This window comes from Pituophis catenifer, unplaced genomic scaffold (genome assembly GCF_029215685.1).
Source record: "Pituophis catenifer annectens isolate HBS135680 unplaced genomic scaffold, rPitCat1.0.hap2 SCAF_1, whole genome shotgun sequence".
Classification (NCBI taxonomy): domain Eukaryota; kingdom Metazoa; phylum Chordata; class Lepidosauria; order Squamata; family Colubridae; genus Pituophis; species Pituophis catenifer.
In genome coordinates, this window is record NW_027256881.1 from 167883293 (window position 1) to 167902838 (window position 19546).

A 19546-nucleotide genomic window follows, 5' to 3' on the forward strand; every position below is an offset into this window, starting at 1 on the left:
TCTCATACACATTCCCACTTGCAGATACAGATTACTTAGCTGAGAGAAGAGCCCTCTGTATGTTTTGCCACCTTCCGCAGTGCAAAGGATGACGGGTAAATCCCGCTTTTCGCTTTCAATCCGCTCACCGCTCGCTTGCAGCAACTGGGATCACTGTGGGCAGCACCGACAACAAGCGGAGGCAGAGGAATGGGGCCGCCCACTCCATGTCCAGCAGCCGCTTCAAGCACATTTCAGACAGCCATGAACTCATCTAACTCTTGGTCCCTCCCAAGCCAGCGACAGGGAAGAACCTTCAGCCAGAGCAGCCTGGTGCAATCTAATGCTTTTATTTTACAAATAGAAAACCTGGTTACTATGGTACTTCTTCTCCTTCTTCTCTTCTTTGCTGGCCTCTCTTTTTTCTTTCTCCTTTTCCTTGTCATCTTTCTTCTCCTTCTTACTCTCCTCCTTCTCCTTCTCCTGCCCCTCCTTCTTCTCGATATCTCTGTTGGCAATCTTGTTGATGAAGTTGTGCAGCACTACCACCAAACGGATCAGGTGAGACAGGGAGTGGGGCGGGGGTGCCACGCCATGGTCCCCGCACACGCACCACCTCCTGTGCTGGCCACACCTACCCCCTACCCCCAGAGCTGGCGCTCTTAACTAAGGCTTATTTTTGGGGTAGGCACATTCTAACAAATCATGCTAGGGGTTATTTTCTGGTTGGGTCTTATCCCCGGGGAAACACGATATGTTAATATTTTTTTAAATGTATTAGAATTTATTGACTTTAGAATTTTTTTAAAGAAAAGTTTAGCCTTTTAAAATGAATTTTTTAAAAGTTTCTCTTTAAGGTTAAAGAATTTGAAAGAGTACAGTGAACTTTTTTTAATATAAATGATCATAGTCTACAAAGATTAATAAGTGTAAATAGAAATATACTGAGTATAACTTTCCACAGCAAAGAAAAAAAAAGAAAAAATGGATTTGTTTGAGATTGCGATGTAAATTGTTTTAAACAAAGAGATTTTACCTGGTAGTATTTTTTATTGGGATATTGTTTCTGGTTTTTATGCTCAATATAGAAAAATATGAAATTTAGAGTTTGAAGATATAATAATTGTATAAGTTGGCTTGCAATAATTGGTAATATAAAAAGTTAAGATTATAACTATATTAGTATTTTGCCTTTGTTTTTTCTTTGTTTTTTCTTTTCCCTAAAACTTTCAAATTTCTGCTATGGGCCTTCTATTTTCCAGCCAAATTGCTACCTCTTCAAATATAGTCCGTCCAATTGTAACTCTGGTTTAGCTAGAATTGTTTGCAACTGGGTATCCTCTTCAATTGATTGGAAAACCTGGTAATTTTATCAAGCTTTTTACCAGAGTTTTCAATTTGAGCTTGTAGATTAAAAAGCATTTTTTTCTAAAGGCAACCCATCGGGCTTTATCTTTAAGCTGATGTATTGTTTGCATTTTTAATATAGAGCACTCTTTTCTGTATTTGAGTTTACACAGCCAATGAAAACAATTCCTTTCAAAGACAAAACAGTTAAATGTACTGTAACAAAATGGTCACACAAAACATTAAAACAATATTTCTCACAATGAAGGTGGTAAGAAAAAAAGGAAAAAGTTCCATCAAAACTTTTTTAAAAATCCAGCTTTGTAAGAGTTAAACCGTGTAGTGAAATCTGATATATTTATTTATGTATTTATTTATTGGTTCGATTTATATGCTGCCCTTCTCCGGAGACTCAGGGCAGCTTACAGTGCGTTAAGGAATAGCCTTCATATTTTTGTAAATACCTGCTTAGTAGGGCTTTTGGGCCCCCCTAAGTGGTGTTCATTTTTATACAAAGTCAGTTTATTTCCCCCCACGATCTGGGTCCTCATTTTACCTATCTCGGAAGGATGGAAGGCTGAGTCAACCTTGAGCCTGATGAGATTCGAACTTACAGTAATTGCAGACAGCTGGTGTTAATCACAATGCTATCAGTCTGCTGAGCCACCAGGCCCAAGATTTGAACTCGCAGTAATTGCAGGCAGCTGACAGCTAAGTGCTACTTAATAGCGCTTTAGTCCGCTGCTCCATCAAGGCTCTGATATAGATGCAAATCCAATCTGGTCAGTTTCAGTATTCAACAAGTTGCCTTCAACTTCCATAGAGAAAGTGAAAGTAGCTCACAGCCCAAAAAATATACAGTGAAGAAAAGAAAAAAAGTTGACATTAAAATACATCATGAGGTTAGAGTAAATCAGGCTGCAACCAGTCAATTAACTTTTAAAAATAAGAATCAAATTAAAAGAAACAAGCTTAAAATGTGCAGTTAAAAGCCAAGGTTAAGCCATGCTTAAAAATCCGAACAGCTGAGAGGAAAGATGGATACTGAACTCTCCAATTGCTGCTACCAGGAATTGCAACCTCTCCCATCCAATTACTAACCAGACCTGACCCTGCTTAGCTTCTGAGATCAGACGGGATCGGGCGCTTTCAGGGTAGTATGGCCGTAGGTTTACCCACAGAGTAAATGGTTTACCCGACATTATATAAGAAAGATCTTAATCCGAAATTGGGAAAAAGTCAGTAAAAAATATTACATTAAAACACCTTGTTGGTTAACACCTTTAGAAGCAGTGACATATCCCAATCTTTACAACGTGGCTAAAAAATTAACATATAAAGACTTGTTGAACGTACAAGGGAGATTAAAGTCTAAACAGGAATTAACCTCTCAAGGAGTGCAAATGGATTGGTGGAGTTACCTGCAGATTCAGTCTAAATACCAAAAGGATAGAGATGGAAGAGGTATTGATGGCGACCTACAAGAGTTAGATAAAATCTTGATGGGCCAAGAAAAAGGCATCATTTCAAAAACTCTGCTCATGAAAATAGAGATAGGTGAGGAAATAGTCAAAGATTCCATGATCGCTTGGGAGAAAAATTTTGGGTATCCAATACACTTAGATAAATGGCAAGAGATTTTGTGGGATAATATGAAATTAGTAGTATCCTCGGCCAATAAAGAAAATATCTATAAAATGATATACAGGTGGCACCTGCCTCCCGATAGACTAGCTAAAATGTTCTCTGGGCAGTCGGCGGATTGTTGGAAATGTGGATGGGAACATGGCATCTATTACCACCAGTGGTGGACGTGTCCGAAAGCAGTGATATTTTTGGAGGAAAATTAAAAAATGGCTCAATGAGATCTTAATGTTAAAAATCGATTGGCCTGCTCGGTGCTAAGCTGGAAAATATAAAAAGGGACTTATGGTATTTGGCACTACATATCATTACAGCGGCGAGACTGACGTATGCTCAACTCTGGAGGCTATTATAAAAAAAAAAATTAGAATATGCGGAAGCAGATATGCTAACTAAAAAATTACAGGATAGAGAGCAAACACAAGTAGGTTTAGCTTGGGACAAATTCTATAAATGGTTAGAAAAGAGGAAACTATAACCCACATTAGATGAGGAATGGTATTTAATGAGAAATTTATATTATATAGGATAAGTGAGGTCGGATAGACCTAATTGATGTATGAAGGTATATAAGCTGTTCTGTCTTCTCCGGAATATAATTTAGAGTTATAGTACCGAATATTTGTTCATTAAGGTACTATATGGAAGTACATATGTTTATTGTTGTATTGTTTTTTGTGTGTCACTTTATGTTGTGTTGTCTTTTCTTTTTAACTGAAATGTAAATAAAGATTATTTTTTTTAAAAAAAGGAATTGCAACCTCCAGGATTCCTCTTCCTAGGAGTGTCCATGGTTGTCCGAGAGCTGTTTTGCATCCTAGCTGCTCCCATTTGATCAAGGGAGCCAGCTGCCAAATTGTCAGCAAAATCAGCACTTCATTGGCAGGAGAAGCAAATCCCTTCACCCACCACTTATGTATGCCACCTTGGAGAACGGTCAGGCCTGCCTCCATTCAAAACTCAAAAAAGAAAACCCCCAAATCCAGTGAATTAGAGAAGAGGTACTTTTACTAAGTTTGAAATGATAGTAGCGAAACAAGGCAAGATCTCATTCAAAATGTGCAAAAATTACACATTGAAAATCATCTCAAATCCATCCCCTCATGGTCCAGCACTGAGAGTCCAATCAACATCCAGTATGATGTTATGGGAAAGCTCCTCTTCAGGTGTTTCTCGCATCTGGAGTCTCAGGACTTTTGGCCTTGACGGAGTATAAACAGCTCCACTCAACAGTGCCATAATTCATGAGTGCAAACCTCCCTTCCAGTTCTCATGGGACTACTACACACTAGCTCGCTTCCCCATCCCAAGTGCCCATGCCCCACTCCCTGTTTCTATGTCAGCCAATAGCAAGCACACTGCAGAAACCTATTGTCAAGGTTCCAACCAATGCTGTAACAAAAGCAGGAGCCCCAACCAGTTAGCAAGAAAAATCTGGTTTTATTAAGAGCGCCATGTTGACATGAACTAAGTAAAGCCAACTCTGACTTCCCCCAGTTCGTGCCTTGCCCCTGACCCTGTTGCCCGCTCCCCACAAAATGTGTCACCAGTCACATTCCCCAATGTAGCAATTTTGTGGGTCGTAGAAGTCACTCCTTCCGGCAGGTCTCCGTGAAGATAGCCTTGACTTTGGGCGGCTAGGATGTGTTGTGTTTTGTTTTGACTGATGTGTGAATTCCTCAGTGCAACTGCGAGGTGCAATTTCCTATTCCCCTGCCTATGGCAATTCGGGAGCAGATCAGGAAAGCTTCACGAGTTGACATTCGGCTTCCCTCACTTCTGGAAGGCAGCCTGTTCAAAACAAAAATAATTTGAGTACAAGTCTATCTTTTAAGTGTGTGATCCCACCCCAGGCTTGGTGGGGTTCTTTTCGTGGAATGTGCCTATGAGGCGATCAGCTTGGATGTTTCTGCTCTTTACCTAGAACACCTCTGATAGAGGGTAGCCCCTCCACTTGATTAAATATTGGAGTTTCCCCCTGTGCCACCTAGAGTCGAGAATGCATTGCATCTTGTAATGGGTTTGGTCCCCTATTACCACTGGATCCAGGAGCTCATGGGGTGGTGGTCTCAGGGTCAACCCAACCACAGGTTTTAAGAGGCTGCTGTGTGGAATACTGGATGTATTCTCCCCAGCAGTCAGGGCAGTTTCAATTGCACCGTGACCGGGTTGATAATCTTTACTATGGAGAATGGGCCCATGAATTTAGGTCCCAGCTTCTTGCTGGGGAGATTTAACCTTAAGTATTTGGTAGAGAGGTAAACTTTCTCCCCCAACTGGAATGGCCATTGTGGGGCTTGGTTTTTGTCTACCTGTTGCTTGTAGGTCTGCGCCGCTTTAGCTAGCACTTTCTTGATGTTTTCCCATGCCACTTTTAGCGTTGACAGCCAATCAGTCAAACTGACTGAGGACGGGGGGGGGGGGGTTCCCTTGGATATTCCAGCATTGGGACAAAGTCCATACCACTTACTACTTTGAAAGGGGCTATTCCCATGCTATTGTGAACAGCATTATTGTAAGCAACCTCTGCGAATGGCAGGAAGTCCACCCAATTGGACTGTTGGTAGTTCACGTAGTACCTCAGGTACTGTCATGGTGTTAAGTCTCTCCACACCGTTATTGGAACTTGGATGGAAAGACAAGCTAAGGCCCTGGGCCGACCCAATGGATCGCAAGAACTCCCTCCAGAACTTAGCTGTGAACTGGACCCTTCTGTCCAAAATGATTCTGTGCAGGTGGTAGATGTGCTTCAGGAACAGCTTGGCTAGCTAAAGGGTAGTCTGCTGCAGGGTATGAAGTGTGTCTGCTTGGAGAATAAGTCCAGATCACAATGTTCTCCCTGCTCTTTGGCAACTCCACTATAAAGTCCATTGCAATTTCCTCCCATGGTCTCTTTGGCTCTGTCACCTGTTGCAGCAACCTGGGGGGTTTCCTGGTGGCACAGATGGTGCAGCTTTTTACATAACTGTCCACATCTTTCTAAATGCCAGGCCACCAAAATTGTCTCCTCACTAAGTGTAAAGTTTTTAGGAATCCAAAGTGGCACGCCAATTTGACATGACTTCTTTGGAGAATTGAGGTACGGAGGGATTTGGGGACTCAGAGTTTTGTTTCCTTCCACACTAGGTCCTCCCTTTTTTTCAAGATGTTGGTTGTCACAGAACCAGGAGTCTGCTAGCAGTTTGGTTTTGAGTTTTGTAGTTAGATCGCTTGCGGGTCGGACTTGCCAGTCATGGCATTGTCGTCTGGTGGTCATTTGGGCTGCTGTTTGGGTAGGGGGAATGATGGCATCTACTACCTCCTCCTGTTCGCACTTCTACTGGGGCATGCAGAAGAGGGCATCAGCTAGGAAAATCCTCCCCCCCACCCCCAGGATGTATTTTAGCATGAAATTGAATCAGTTGAAGTATTGAGCCCAGTGGACTTGTTTGGGCAATAGTTTCCACAGGGTCCTAAGGGTCTCCAGATGTTTGTGGTCAGTCCAGACTTCAAACGGTTTCTCCCCCCCTTCCAGCAGGTGGCACCAGGTTAGCAGTGCCCATCTTACCACAAAAGCCTCTTTTTCCCATGCAGCCCATCACCTCTCTGTGTCTGAGAGTTTGCAGGAGGTGTAGGCGCAGGGCTGTAATTTTCCTTAGCTATTCCTTTGGAGTAGCACTGCTCCCACTGCCACGTCACTGGCGTCTGCTTGAATGACGAAGGGTTGTTCTGGGTCAGGATGCTTCAGCACCGGTTCCTTTACAAAAAGTTCTTTTAGTGTTTTGAATGCCTTTTGGCAGGTTAGGTCCCACTGTAGGGGTTGTTCCAGGTGGGGCTTTATCCCTGGCCCCCTGTCTTTAGGAGGTCTGTTATGGGTTTGCCAGTCTTTGTGAAGGAGGGGATGAATTGCCTGTAAAAGTTTGCGAATCCTAGGAAGCTTTGTAGCTGTCTGTAGGGCGTGAGGGGGCTGCCAGCCTAGGCGGCTTGTACTTTGGCTGGGTCCATCTCTATGCCCTCATTTGACCCTTGGTAGCCCAGGTAGTCTAGCTGTGTGTGTTGAAATTCCCATTTTGACAGCTTGTCGACAAGTTTGCCGCCAGAAGTTTTTCTAGTACCTGGCGGAGTAGGAGTCCTCGATGGTCTCAGTGTAGATGAGGATGCCATCCAGGTAGACAAGGACTCCCTTATAGAGGTGCTCATGTAGCACCTCATTTATTAATTGCATAAACACCACTGGGGAGCCCTGCAGTCCGAAAGGCATTACTTTGAATTGGAAGCTCCCTAGGGGGCAGTTGAATGCTGTTTTCCATTCATCTCCCTCCCTGTTGCAGACTTGGTAGTATGCTTCTCCGAGGTCTAATTTAGCAAAGGCCCTTGGCTAGGTGAGACAGTATGTCCTTCATAAGAGGGAAGGGGTATAGGTTGTATACACTCATGCAGTTTATACCCCTAAAATCCAAACATAATCTCATAGTTCCATCTTTTTTTTTTCTTTAAATAGGACTGGGGCTGCAACCCATGGCTTGGCTGATTCGATGAACCCCCTTGCTAGGTTTTTGTCTGTGTATTTGTGCGTTTTTTGCATTTCCCAGGGCGTCATGGTATACAATTTGGGTTTGGGTAGTTTTGCCTTGGGGATGATTTTGATGGCGCAATCTGTCTCGTGGGGGGGTAGGACGTTGTACTCGGCCTCGCTGAAGGTCCTAATGTTCTTTGGGGATCTGTTCGACCTCTGGGGTTTTGTCAGAGGTGGCTGCCAATTGTTCTGGTGGGGCCTTTGGGGGGGGGGTTCCTGGGTGGGAGATGCTTCTATTTGCTGGTGTGGATTGGGTTGGGGTCCTCTTGCTATCCTCAGCCTTCGGCTGCCCCCTTGCCACCAGATTGTCAGACCCCACTTGTCTAGCCAAGAGAGCCCCAGTATGACCGCATCTGTCATTTTGGGGGCTATTATGAATCGAATTGCTTCCCAGTGGTCCGCTAGCTCTAGCCTCACAGGTGGGTGGTATATAGTCCCCCCCATTAGGGACCCATTGACCTGTTCGAATCTGATCAGGTGGGCCAGTTTCTTCACTCTAATCCCCAGTTTCAGGACCATGGTTAGGTTAATCAAGCATCTAGTGCAGCCTGAGTCTTTTAGGGATTGCAAAGTACCCTCAGTCCCTGTTTATGGGGTTGTGAGGCATGTTGGGAGGACAAAGGGGTGGATTGGTTCACTCACCATCAGGTCATTTTCACCTTCGTCCTCACTGTCATAGGGATCCGGCAATTGTTCGTTAATTGGTTGGAGTCCCCTCCCCTTCAGCTGGGTGGGGAGGGACATCTACAGCCTGGAGGGCTTTTTGGGATGTGTCGGTGGCACACCTGGGGCCTCATTCCGGTTGGGTAATGGCTCTGGCTTGGGTTTCAGAGCTGGGGTCACGCATGCTGATGAAATGTGGCCCATCCCTCTGTATCTGTAGCATTTCAACTGGCTTCATGGGAAGGTTGGTCTTGGGACCAGCTGTGCTGCTATGGCCTCCTGTCAACCGGATGGTCTCTGGTCTGGTTGTCCTCTCTCCTTGGTATCCGGTTGCTTCCACGTGTTGTTGGTGCGCAATCCGCAGTCAACTTTTATGGCTACTTGGAACCACTCAGAGAGTCGGTTTGAAATGTCCCAATAGGCAGTAACTTGGGCTATTTGCTTGTCCAGGTATGTTCTGAAAAAGTGAACTAATAGTCACTCTGGCAAAGCGGGTAACTTCCCCACAACTCTCCTGAATTCACGGAGGTGTTCCTTAATGGGTCACCCTCTCTCTTTAGGTTTCGAAGCTCATCCTCCATGTACTGATCCTCCCCCACCTCCTCAAATCTGGCTTCTAGTTCTTGTAGAAAGTTGTCAATGTCTTGCAGCTGGAGGGCTCTCCTCTTATGGAGGGCTGTTAGCCATTCCTTTGCTTCTCCCTCTAGTCCCCCAGTGATGGTATTCACCATGGCTCTGTGTGAAGGATAAAGGTGTCCATAGCGCTCTAGGTGGACTCTAGCAGAGTCAAGGAATAGAGCCAGTTGATCTGAGTCCCCATCGAATTTCCTCCTGAATTGGGGCAGTTTGTTTAGCACTGCTCCTCCCTCATCATGTTGGCCCCCATATTCCTGTGCTTGGTGTGATTGGTGGTCTCCCTTGGCTCTATTTTGTAGAGGGGGGGGCGCCTGCCTTGGGCAGCTTGCCTTTTGTGCGGAGGAGCCACCAGTAGCAGCCTCAGTCTCATTCTCATTCTGATGGGTGGAGAAGGGGGGTTGAATTTCTGTCTGCTTCTCCTCACTTCAAAGGGCTCAGTTGCAATCCCCCTCTTCTTTTGGGCAGCATGACAGCCTCTCATCACAAAGGGTGGTTTGGTCAAATTTCTCCCTCAGCTGTTCTAAGTGTCCTCCCAAAGGTTCCATCAGAGTTTTTGGGAGTCTGGCCTCTTCCCAATCCCTCATCCATTCCAGTCTTCCTAGCTCGCTCGGGTTTCTCGGGTGCTAGGGTGGAGGAGCTCAACCTCAGCCACTTTAGGAACTTTTTTCTACCAATACTCATCCCTTTTTGTTTCGGTCGCTGAGGCAGGCATCTCGGCTGTCTCAGCTTTGATGTCCAGAGAGAGCTGCAATTTGGTTCCAATTGGTCTGCTGGTTCCTGGAGTTCCCTGGGTAGAGCCATGTTCTGCCCCGCTCTGGGTCGCCTGGAGTAGGCTCTCTTCAGGTAGTCTGCCCTCTGCCTTGGTAGCCTGAGTTTCTCTCCATGTACCACAGGTGTTGGGGAGCGAATGGAGAGCCCGGGCCTCAGGAATCCCAGTTGTTTTGATTAGTTTTGGGAGAGTTGGCTTGCTGTTAGGGTTCCGACCAATGCCCTAATTAAATCATGAGCCTCAAGCCAAACTCCAAAAGAAATCCAGTTATTTATTAGGAGCTTCATTTTGGCACGGATCAAGTAAAGCCAATTCTGACCTCACTTAATTCATGCCTTGGCTCTGACCCTGTTTCCCCCTCCCCCAAAGGTGTGTCATCAGTCACATTCTCCAACAAAGCAATTTTGTGGGTTGTAGAAGTCACTCCCTCCGCCACTGTGGATCTCCATGGAGATGACCTTGACATTGCTGGCTGGAATGTGCTTTGTTCTGACTAAAATGCAAGTTCCTCGATGAAGCTGCAAGGCTTGATTGCCCATCCCCCGCCTATGGCAACTCGAGAGCAGGTCAGGAATGCTTTGCGAGTTGACACCCTTTCTGCTTCGGTCACTGAGGTGGGCATCCTGGACGTCTCGGTTTCCATGGTCAGAGATGGCTGCACTTGGGTTCCAATTGGGCTGCTGATTACTGGAGTTCCCTGTCTTGGAGTAAGAACCTTCCTCCTTCTGGGTTGCCAGGAGCAGGCTTTCTTCAGAGATTCCACCCTTTGCCATGGTGGCCTGAGTTTCTCCCCACGCACCCCAGGTATCAGAGAGCAAGTGGAGAGTCCGAGGCTCAGGAATCCCGGTCATTTTTTGTTAGTTTTTGGAGAGTTGGCTTGATGTCAAGGTTCCAACCAATGCCCTAGCAAAAGCAGGAGCCCTAAGCCATTTAGCAAGAAAAATCCGGTTGTTTATTAGGAGTGCCATGTTGGCACGAATTAAATGAAGCCAACTCTGACTTCGCCCAGTTCACGCCTTTCCTCTGACGCTGTTGCCCCCTCCCCCCAAGGTGGGTCACCAGTCACATTCCGCAACGAAGCAATTTTGTGGGTGGTAGAAGTCACTCCTTCTGGCCATTGCGGGTCTCCATGGAGATGGCCTTGACTTTGGGCAGCTAGGATGTGTTTAGTTTTGACTGAGGTGTGAATTCCTCAGTGCAACTGTGAGGCGCGATTTCCTATCCCCCTGCCTATGGCAACTCGGGAGCAGATCAGGAAAGCTTTGCAAATTGACACCTATGCTGGAGATCTGGCTGACAAGCACATTCAGAACTGATATTTCTTAAATGGATGGGTAAACAGATTTTCATTATTAGCATCAACTCCAATTTGGACCAGTTAATAGAATATCCAGTTATGTTACTAAATGCATCAACGTATGCATAGCAGTGTAAGGTTTAGAAATAAATAGCGTGTTTCCCCGAAAATAAGACCCTGTCTTATATTTTTTTGAACCCTGAAATGACCTTATTGCCATGCGCTCAAAAGCCTGATTGGGCTTATTATCAGGGGATGTCTTATTTTGGGGGAAACAGGGTAGAAGACTGTTACCTGCACAGTTTTTGTTGTACTGAATTATGTACAACTCCATTAATCTCCCAATGTTGTGTAATAGCACAAGCCAAGGGTTCCACACAAATATCTAAATGCAAAGGTGACAGTGGACATTCTTCTAAATAATGGGAAAGTAGCACTAAACTAACCATAAACCTTTACTTTAGATGTGCACAACTAATATAATGTCTTTACAGAATTATAGAATAACAGTTGGAAGGGACTTTGGAGGTCTTCTAGCCCAAACCCCCGCTCAAGCAGGAGACCTTATACCATTCCAGACAAGTGGCTGTCTAAGCTTGTTTAAAACTGCAAACATGTACTGTTTATATATTTTATCAAATAATTTTTCAGTATCTAATGACAGGATTACACCTTCATTTTTATTCAAGTCTATTAAATTTAAAACTAACCTAATATAGCTTGCTCTTTGCCTAATATTTATATAACCTGCTTGATCTTTCTTAATAATGAATGGTAACACTTGCTATAATCTATTTCCAAGTACTGCTATTAAGATATTTGTTTCGGCATTAATCAATGAGATTGGACAATAAATTGGCACATTGGGTATGATCTTTACCAGATTTTAATACTATCGTGATATAAGCCTGATTAAATCTCTGATAATATTCCCTTATCAAATATGTCATCATACAATTGACAACATTTTGGCACCCATAGATTTATAAATGTTTATAACAATTGTGATTTTTAAAATTATTTGTTTAATCTCTGCCTCAGTTAGTGGGGCAAATAAATGTCATTTTTGTGCATTGTTTACAAAGGCCTCTATATCTTCATTTGATACATTCCTGGGTATACTATATATCCTGAACAGAATTTAATACATTGACAATTTTTATTTCTTGAAGTTTTATATATTTTATCTCTTTCACCTCTAATAATTGGAATAATTATCCTATCTTTCTTTTGCTTTGAACTATTAGCGAAAATCTTACCAGATCTTTCATCATTCTCCCGGTACCTCTATCCTAAACATGTTAATATGAATTATATTACATTTTCTGTGATGCTATAGTATTTTGTTCATATTTCTTCTTCTTTATTTGTCTACATTTTTATAAAAACTGGAAAGAACCCTAAAAAGAAAACAAAGAATAGAAAGAAATACATGACTTCTCAATGAAACAGTACTGTATGAGATGACGCAAATCAAAAGACCCAGCAACCCCAGAATAAAAAACAGGAGTCATCTACAACATACAATGTAAGAACTATAACAACCACTATGTACGACAAACAGACAGAAGACTGGCAGAATGCATGCATGAACACCAACTGGCAGTCAGAAGGCACGACGAAAATTCTTTAATTTCACAACATATAGACAGATTTAACCATACTTTCAATTGGGAAAATGTGACAATTCTAGACCAGGCCAAGTCCAAAAATGCCAGGAAATTTCTAGAAGCCTGGCAAATCAGCCATCAATAGATATCAACAACATCTATAGTCTATGCAAAAGAGATAATCAACCAGCCCAAAAGAGAACAATGAGACTCCATTAGTAATCAGCATAGATTAACTCCAAGGTTAACTTCAGATCAACAGTCAAGTAAACAATACCCCAATCAAGAAACTGCCAAAGAGCCATCAGTAAACAGCCCAACCAAAGAATCTCTAAGATCATCCCCACCCACATAGACAAGCAAGTCACCAGAATATAAACTGACAGCAAACAGGACTCCTTACTAGCACTGAAGTTACTTAGTTACAGTAATGAAACTTCTGCGAGAAAACAAGCAAGCTCATAGAGCACCAAGGACCCCACAGTTCAACCCTGAGCTACAAATATTCTCTTCTATCGATAAATACTTTTTTGGTTACTCAGAGCCTGCCTTATATGAGATAGCTCCCATTGGTTTTTATTCTAAATTTTGATATGATTTCTGTAAATAAGGAATGCAGAAATATAATGACTGAGTCTTTGATCCTTCATACATCAAAGAAATACAAAGCTAAGAGATAAACAAATAAAAAGATTTGAAAAAAGAAAAGGCTCAGGAAAGAAAACGAGTGAAAGTATAAGAAAAAAAGGGGAAAGAAGGAAAACTGGAAAAAAAAGATCTTTGGTTCAGATATAAGTAAAAAATACATCAAACTCTTACTCTAAGATTAACATTTGTCTACATTATTTCCATAATCCCATATCTAATCATCAAAGCCCCAGATCAACTTTTTTTTTATTGAAAAAGTTTTTCAAATACAAGTTTTTCCCCCCTTTCCCCCCCTCCCCCCTCCTCCCTATCCCCCCCTCACCCTCCCCTCCCCCCATGGCTTCTTCAAGATAAAATCATTGATATCACGTTAAATAATACTTTACCATCCTTTTACACCACCCCCACATGCTAACCTTTTCTTTCTAACATTGTTATTATATCCCCCTTATACTATACATTTCAAAGCAACCTTCAGCTATAAAACTTTATAACAATTCCTAATTTAGCATTTATTGAACTCATAATCTACCCATTTCCTCCACCCCCATACATATATCTCTTAATTCAAATCTTTTACATATTTTTATATCTAAACATAACATCCCTTTTACTAAGCTAAACAATCAGTAACCTAACCTATCTCCACCCATTTTGCTACAGGTCTAACATACATTATATTTTAATATCTTCGTTCTTCTGCCCACACCACACCACTTAAAAATATTTCCATATATAAACAGAAACCTCAAATGACTTTAAGTTTGCAATCCATATAATATCTTCTGTAATGTCTTTCAGCTAGATTATTAATTCCATCGCCCATGTTAGGGTAACATCAAGTTCTGTTTCCAACAGTATATTCAGTATCTTCAATTACCATCTGCCCCCATCAGTAATAAATGTTGTCATATATAAAAAACCACCCGAGTGACTTTATATTTATATTCCATATGATATCTTCTGTAGTGTCTTTCATCTAGATTATTGATTCCAACCACCATGTTAGGGTAACAACCAGATCTTCTGCATGCCCCACCATAATTCTCGTGCCTTATAGCTCAACATATACGTAATCCGTTTTACAAAGAGTACAAAATAGAAAGTTCCAATCCACTCAGAGGCCTTCTTCCACATCCCTAAAGCACAGCACTGCAGAGATCTGTCATTCTTCTCAAAATAGTACAAGTCAATAATTTACCTCAGCTATATTTTCATTTTAATCGTCTTAAGTAACTGGCATTAAACTGTTGTTTAGTCTAAAAATTTTTAGTTTTGTAGGACCTGCTTCTTCTTTTCTTAACTTTTTGTGGTTTAGATCTCCATCCTGGATGCCTTTCTAGAACTTGTATATCAGCTGATTGATTTCCATGCTGGTCTGTAACTTGATGTAACATCGCATTAAAATCCAAAGCTGCCTCTCTTGTATTTGTAAGTAATCCAGCTATAACCTTTAAAGGAGAATCCAAAAGCGGCTCGTCCAAAGGAGCCTCTGTGACTTGTTGTTTTTCCATTATCTCCATCTCCATCTGCTTAGCCTGGGTTTCAGTCTCTTGTTCATTTTACATTTCTTTATTCCCTTCCTGTATTCCTAACACTGATGGCATACATGGAGATGTTAAATCCATTTTAAGAACCTTGTAGTAAAATTCTTCCGCTTTTTCAACAGTATTTAATTGATATCTTTCTCCTTGGTATCTCAATATTATACCAACTGGAGCATCCCCCCTAAATGGATGTTTTGTTTCTTTAGCTCAGTCACCAAAAATCCAAATTGCTTTCTATCTTTTAACATCTTGGACGGCAGCTCTTTATATATCCAAATCTTTCTTCCATTCAGTTCTAAAGTAGAGTTAAAAGATTTTTGCACAATATCATTTCTTGTTCCTTTATCTGTAAAGTAAATCACCACATCTCTAGGCAACTGCCTTTGCTTTGCAATCCAAGAATTTACTCTGTAGGCCTTATCAATCTTACAGGATACCTCTTCAGGACGAACCTTTAAAATTACAGCCAGAACTTCAGCAGACATCTTTCTCAAATCATCTCTATTATTTTCCTGTAATCCCCTCATTCTGACCGCAAATTCCATGGAATTGCATCATTGTAACTTCTTTTTCAATCCTTTGTTTTATATTATCTGCATTGTAAGTCTCGTGATCAGCTTCCTTTTTAGACTTTACTTTTGAGCTATTGTCTTGAATATTTATCAAATCATTTTCAATTCTTTGTATTTTATTATCCAAATTATAAATCTTATGATCAACTTCCTCCATTTTAGACTCTAGTTCTAAGTTAGTATCTTTATCCATCTTTATAACTATTTCTGAAAAAGTTTTCAAAGCTGTTACAAACTGTTGTTTCAAATTGGCATATCTTTATTGTACCAATTCTTTAATTTCCTGCCTGAATTTTTCAAGATTCTGGTTCACAATCTCATCATGTCTTGCCATCTCCTCCAAGACAAATTCTTTTAAGTTAAAACCATTCTTCTGAGTCTGCAAATTCAAAACTTGTTCATGTGATTTGTAAATGGGGGAACCCCCCCCCCGCGCTGCTTGTTTGTCTGGCTTTGTCAGTTTTAACGCCATCCTGCCACACAGACAGACTCTTTTTAAAGAAAAAGACTTCTCTCCAAACAATATCAATATCAAATCTCCAAGAAGAAAGAAACATAAAGTAGAAAATTTTCTTTTCAATTCTAGCCAGCGCTATTATTTCTGCTACTTTGTAGCTTGTTAAACTATTCAGGCGGAAGGACTTTCGCTTTCAGCTTTCTTCTTCTCAAGCCTCAGCCAGTCGCCATTTTAAACTTTTTTTCCTTCGCTTTTAAGATCACTTATAAAATTGTTAGAAATACTTGCGATTTAGGGTCCAGAGTCCGGATCTCATCCTATTTGTTTAAACAATCTGTTAATTTTCATTGAGTGGCTTGGTCCCGTCGCCTGGCTCTGCAAAAAGCAGAGTTCTCCCGAAGCCCGTAGCTGTGGCGAGCAGAATAGGGAGCCTCATCCTGCTTCGTCCCCACGAGTAAAACAAAAACTCTGGGAACTTCGCCCAGATCAACTTTTAATTTCAGTTTCTCACAAAAAGTCCAGTAATGGTTCATATCGCTTTAATCACTACTTGTTAACGAAACCACAACTGATTTATTTAATTGCACCAAACTCTAAATAAAACAGGAATGGAAAATCCTAAACTCTAGAGTAGACCCATGCTTCTCAACTTTGGCAACTTTAAGGTACATGGACTTCAATTCCCAGAATTCCCCAGGCAGCATGAAGTTCACCTGTCTTAAACTTGCCAAGACTGAAAAACACTGATCTACAGATAGGGATTTTTCCATTCCTCTTTTACAGGTTCTTACTTACTTATGAGCAATCATAATGCAAAATCCTCATTCCACCCCATTCCAGAGGAATCATAATGCAAAATCCTCACTTCCATCCCATTCCAGAGCAACCTGAATTCCCTCACTATCCTGCTTTCCAGCTCTGTTCTCCTGCGTGCAGGGCAAGAAAAGAAGACTATGTAACTACCAGTTTTTTAAAAATGCAATCAGACCTTCCAACTTCTCAGGGGAAAAAAGATCTCTCAAAGTTAGAAGGTCTGACTGAACTTTTTTTTTACTGGTAGTCACTTGCTCTTTTATTGCCCATTGTTGGAAGAAACATCCTTCTAGGTTCTGCTCCAAGTGGGGAAAAAGACACTGGAAACATGGAGACTGCTTGGAAAAATGGTTTAATGGTGGACAGGATCACATGGCTTGAGTTCCTGAACAGAAAAGGGGGCAGATACAGTAAATCCTCGGGTTTTTATGCTCTCTCTGGCTCTGCATTTCTTGGGGCCCCGAAAGAGTATCCTGATTGGTTGTCAGACTCCCAGGGGGTGGGGGCCTTGCTGGCTGATGGTCACATGTGCTTCCCAGGTCACATGTGGTGAGTTTCTGCTGCTATTGTGTAGAGGGCTAATCCTATCTTTGTTGGATCTTTGGCAATTCCTACTATGGCTCTGCCTGAAGGAGGCAGATCTTTGTTATGTAGAATAGACTGGCCCAGGCCTTAATGGCCCATTGACAAAGGGTGGGGGGCAGGAAGGTGGGAGCTGCTTTGTCTGTAAAATATGCTTCTCCATTTCTCATCCAGGGAAATATAATATTCTGCCTTTTTCATATTTCCTAAAATATTTCACTCTTCCAGGAAAGGGGTGGGTGCTAACTTCCTACACCTGCATGCCGGAGAACAGAGCTGGAAAGCAGGATAGTGAGGGAATTATGTTTGCTGCAGGATTTTGCAGGAGGCTGTCCAGACCAAAAACGAGTTGCGGGGGGAGGGTGTCCCATTTTCGCTAGCAGAGGCACCGCAGGCTGGTCCTTTGCTATTTCCAGGCCAGCCCCAGGACCTAAGAACCCTGCAGGCCAGATCTGGCCCGTGGGCCTTGAATTTGACACCCCTGTATTATACTTTCCATGCAGTAAGGAAAAATGGAAAAGATAGAAGGAATAGAACTGGGAAATGGAAGCATCATGAAAACATTAGCAAAGGATAATGGCTACAAATACCTAGGCATATTGGAAGCAGATAATATCTTGAATGGAAAAGTCAAAGAGTCAATGCAAAAGGAATACATCAGGAGGGTCCGCAAAATATTAAATTCAAAACTGAACACTGGAAACATAATTAAAGCCATTAATACATGGGCAGTTCCAGTGATATGCTACCCAGCTGGAATCATCAACTGGACTGTGGCTGAACTGGAAAACTTGGACTGGAAAAAGTGTAAACTTTTGAATATGTACCACACTTTACATCCATGAAGTGACATCGACAGGTTGTATCTGCCAAGAAGAATAGGGGGCAGAGGGCTATTGCAAATCCATCAAACTGTAGAAGAAGAAAAACGAAGTTTGAATAACTATGTGAACCAAAGTACAGAAAAATTGCTGCAGGCTGTGAAAACGGAGAACATTATAAAAACAACAGAAACAAAGGCAGAATATAAGGAAAAGCAGCTGGATGACATTAAATGGATGGAAAACCAAAGCTTTGCATGGATAGCACTTGAAAAACATTGAAGGAAAATGTGATAACAATGTCAGGGTTCCACTACACTGATGTGTCCATAAATTGAACTTTGAGATTTTATATGTGCATAGATATAAACACACACTTAATCCGCTATCATGTATATGAAGATGACTCAGCCATCAACCATGCTTTTTTGTACTTTATTTCCCTAGGTATCTTTTTATTGGAGAGGATTTTAATTAAACTCTTTCTATTTAATAATGCTTTTAGGTATAAAGAGAACATTCAGCGTCTTTCATCTCTTCACTTTGACAGACCTGTTGAACCTCTTGATCTGGCAGTTCATTGGGTGGAGTTTGTTATGAAGCACAAGGGAGCTCCCCATTTGCGGCCAGCAGCTCATGACCTCAACTGGATCCAGTACTATTCTATTGATGTCATTGCTCTCCTTTTGGCTGCAACATTCCTTTTCCTGTTTATCTCACTGAAGGGTTGTCTGTTTTGCTGCAAGAAGTGTTTCTGCAAAAGTGCAAGACTAAGCAAAAAAAGCAAGTCAAAATCCCAATAATTGGTGGGGGGGAGTCAAATCAAAATGAGGTAGGATATTCTATTATTTTTTAAACAGATTTATACCAATCCACACACAATTATAAAGAAAGGGTTCTTGTTTTTGTTTGTAAGTGGCAATGAAGCATAGAAAAGTAAGGTGTTCTCCTTTGATGCATCCAGTCAAAAGTATCACTTTGCTCTATCTGGCAACCTTACTTTAATGGAAATGTGCTCTCATGCAAAATGCCATGAAAAGCCAGCATAAAGGCTGTTTTGATTTTCATAAAATTGGACACAACTGTCCTTTTTAAAACTAGTTTAAAGGGTGTTTTGTCAATGGTTTGATTAAAGTGAAGCACCTCTTGAACAGAATCTTCAGGTGATCTTTTAAATCAAGCAGAAAACATTTGAATCATTTAAAGCCTACATTAACATATTTGAAGGAGTTAATATCCTGTTTTCCCCAAAATAAGACATCCCCTGATAATAAACCCAATCTGGCTTTTGAGCGCATGGCAATAAGGCCAAGCGCTTATTTCAGGGTTCAAAAAAAATATAAGACAGTGTCTTATTTTCGGGAAAACATGGTAGCCTATAAATATGTTTTGCAATCCTGTAGTTTGTGGAGCTCTTGAGAAATCAGCTTTGTCTTCTGTCAAGATCCTGACTGACGAACCCATCCAAGCAAGCAGACATGAATCTTTCTGGTCTCTTTCTACTAAGCTTTGTTGAATATATCATACCGGCACAGACTGAAGCAAAATCAACTCTGATTAACTCCCCCTCCCCAATAGCTATATAGTTAAAACATTTAAATTTTCC

General features: G+C 41.7%; 1 protein-coding gene across 1 annotated transcript in view; it reads left to right on the plus strand.

Annotated features, from left to right (window-relative positions):
- LOC139309074 (UDP-glucuronosyltransferase 1A1-like) overlaps nucleotides 1–18743 on the plus strand; it is a 31563-nt gene extending 12820 nt beyond the window's left edge. Inside the window, exon 5 of the mRNA XM_070933164.1 lies at nucleotides 18446–18743. Within this exon, the coding sequence (XP_070789265.1) occupies nucleotides 18446–18743 (298 nt within the window). The remainder of the gene's footprint in view (nucleotides 1–18445) is intronic.
- Nucleotides 18744–19546: the final 803 nt, after the last annotated feature.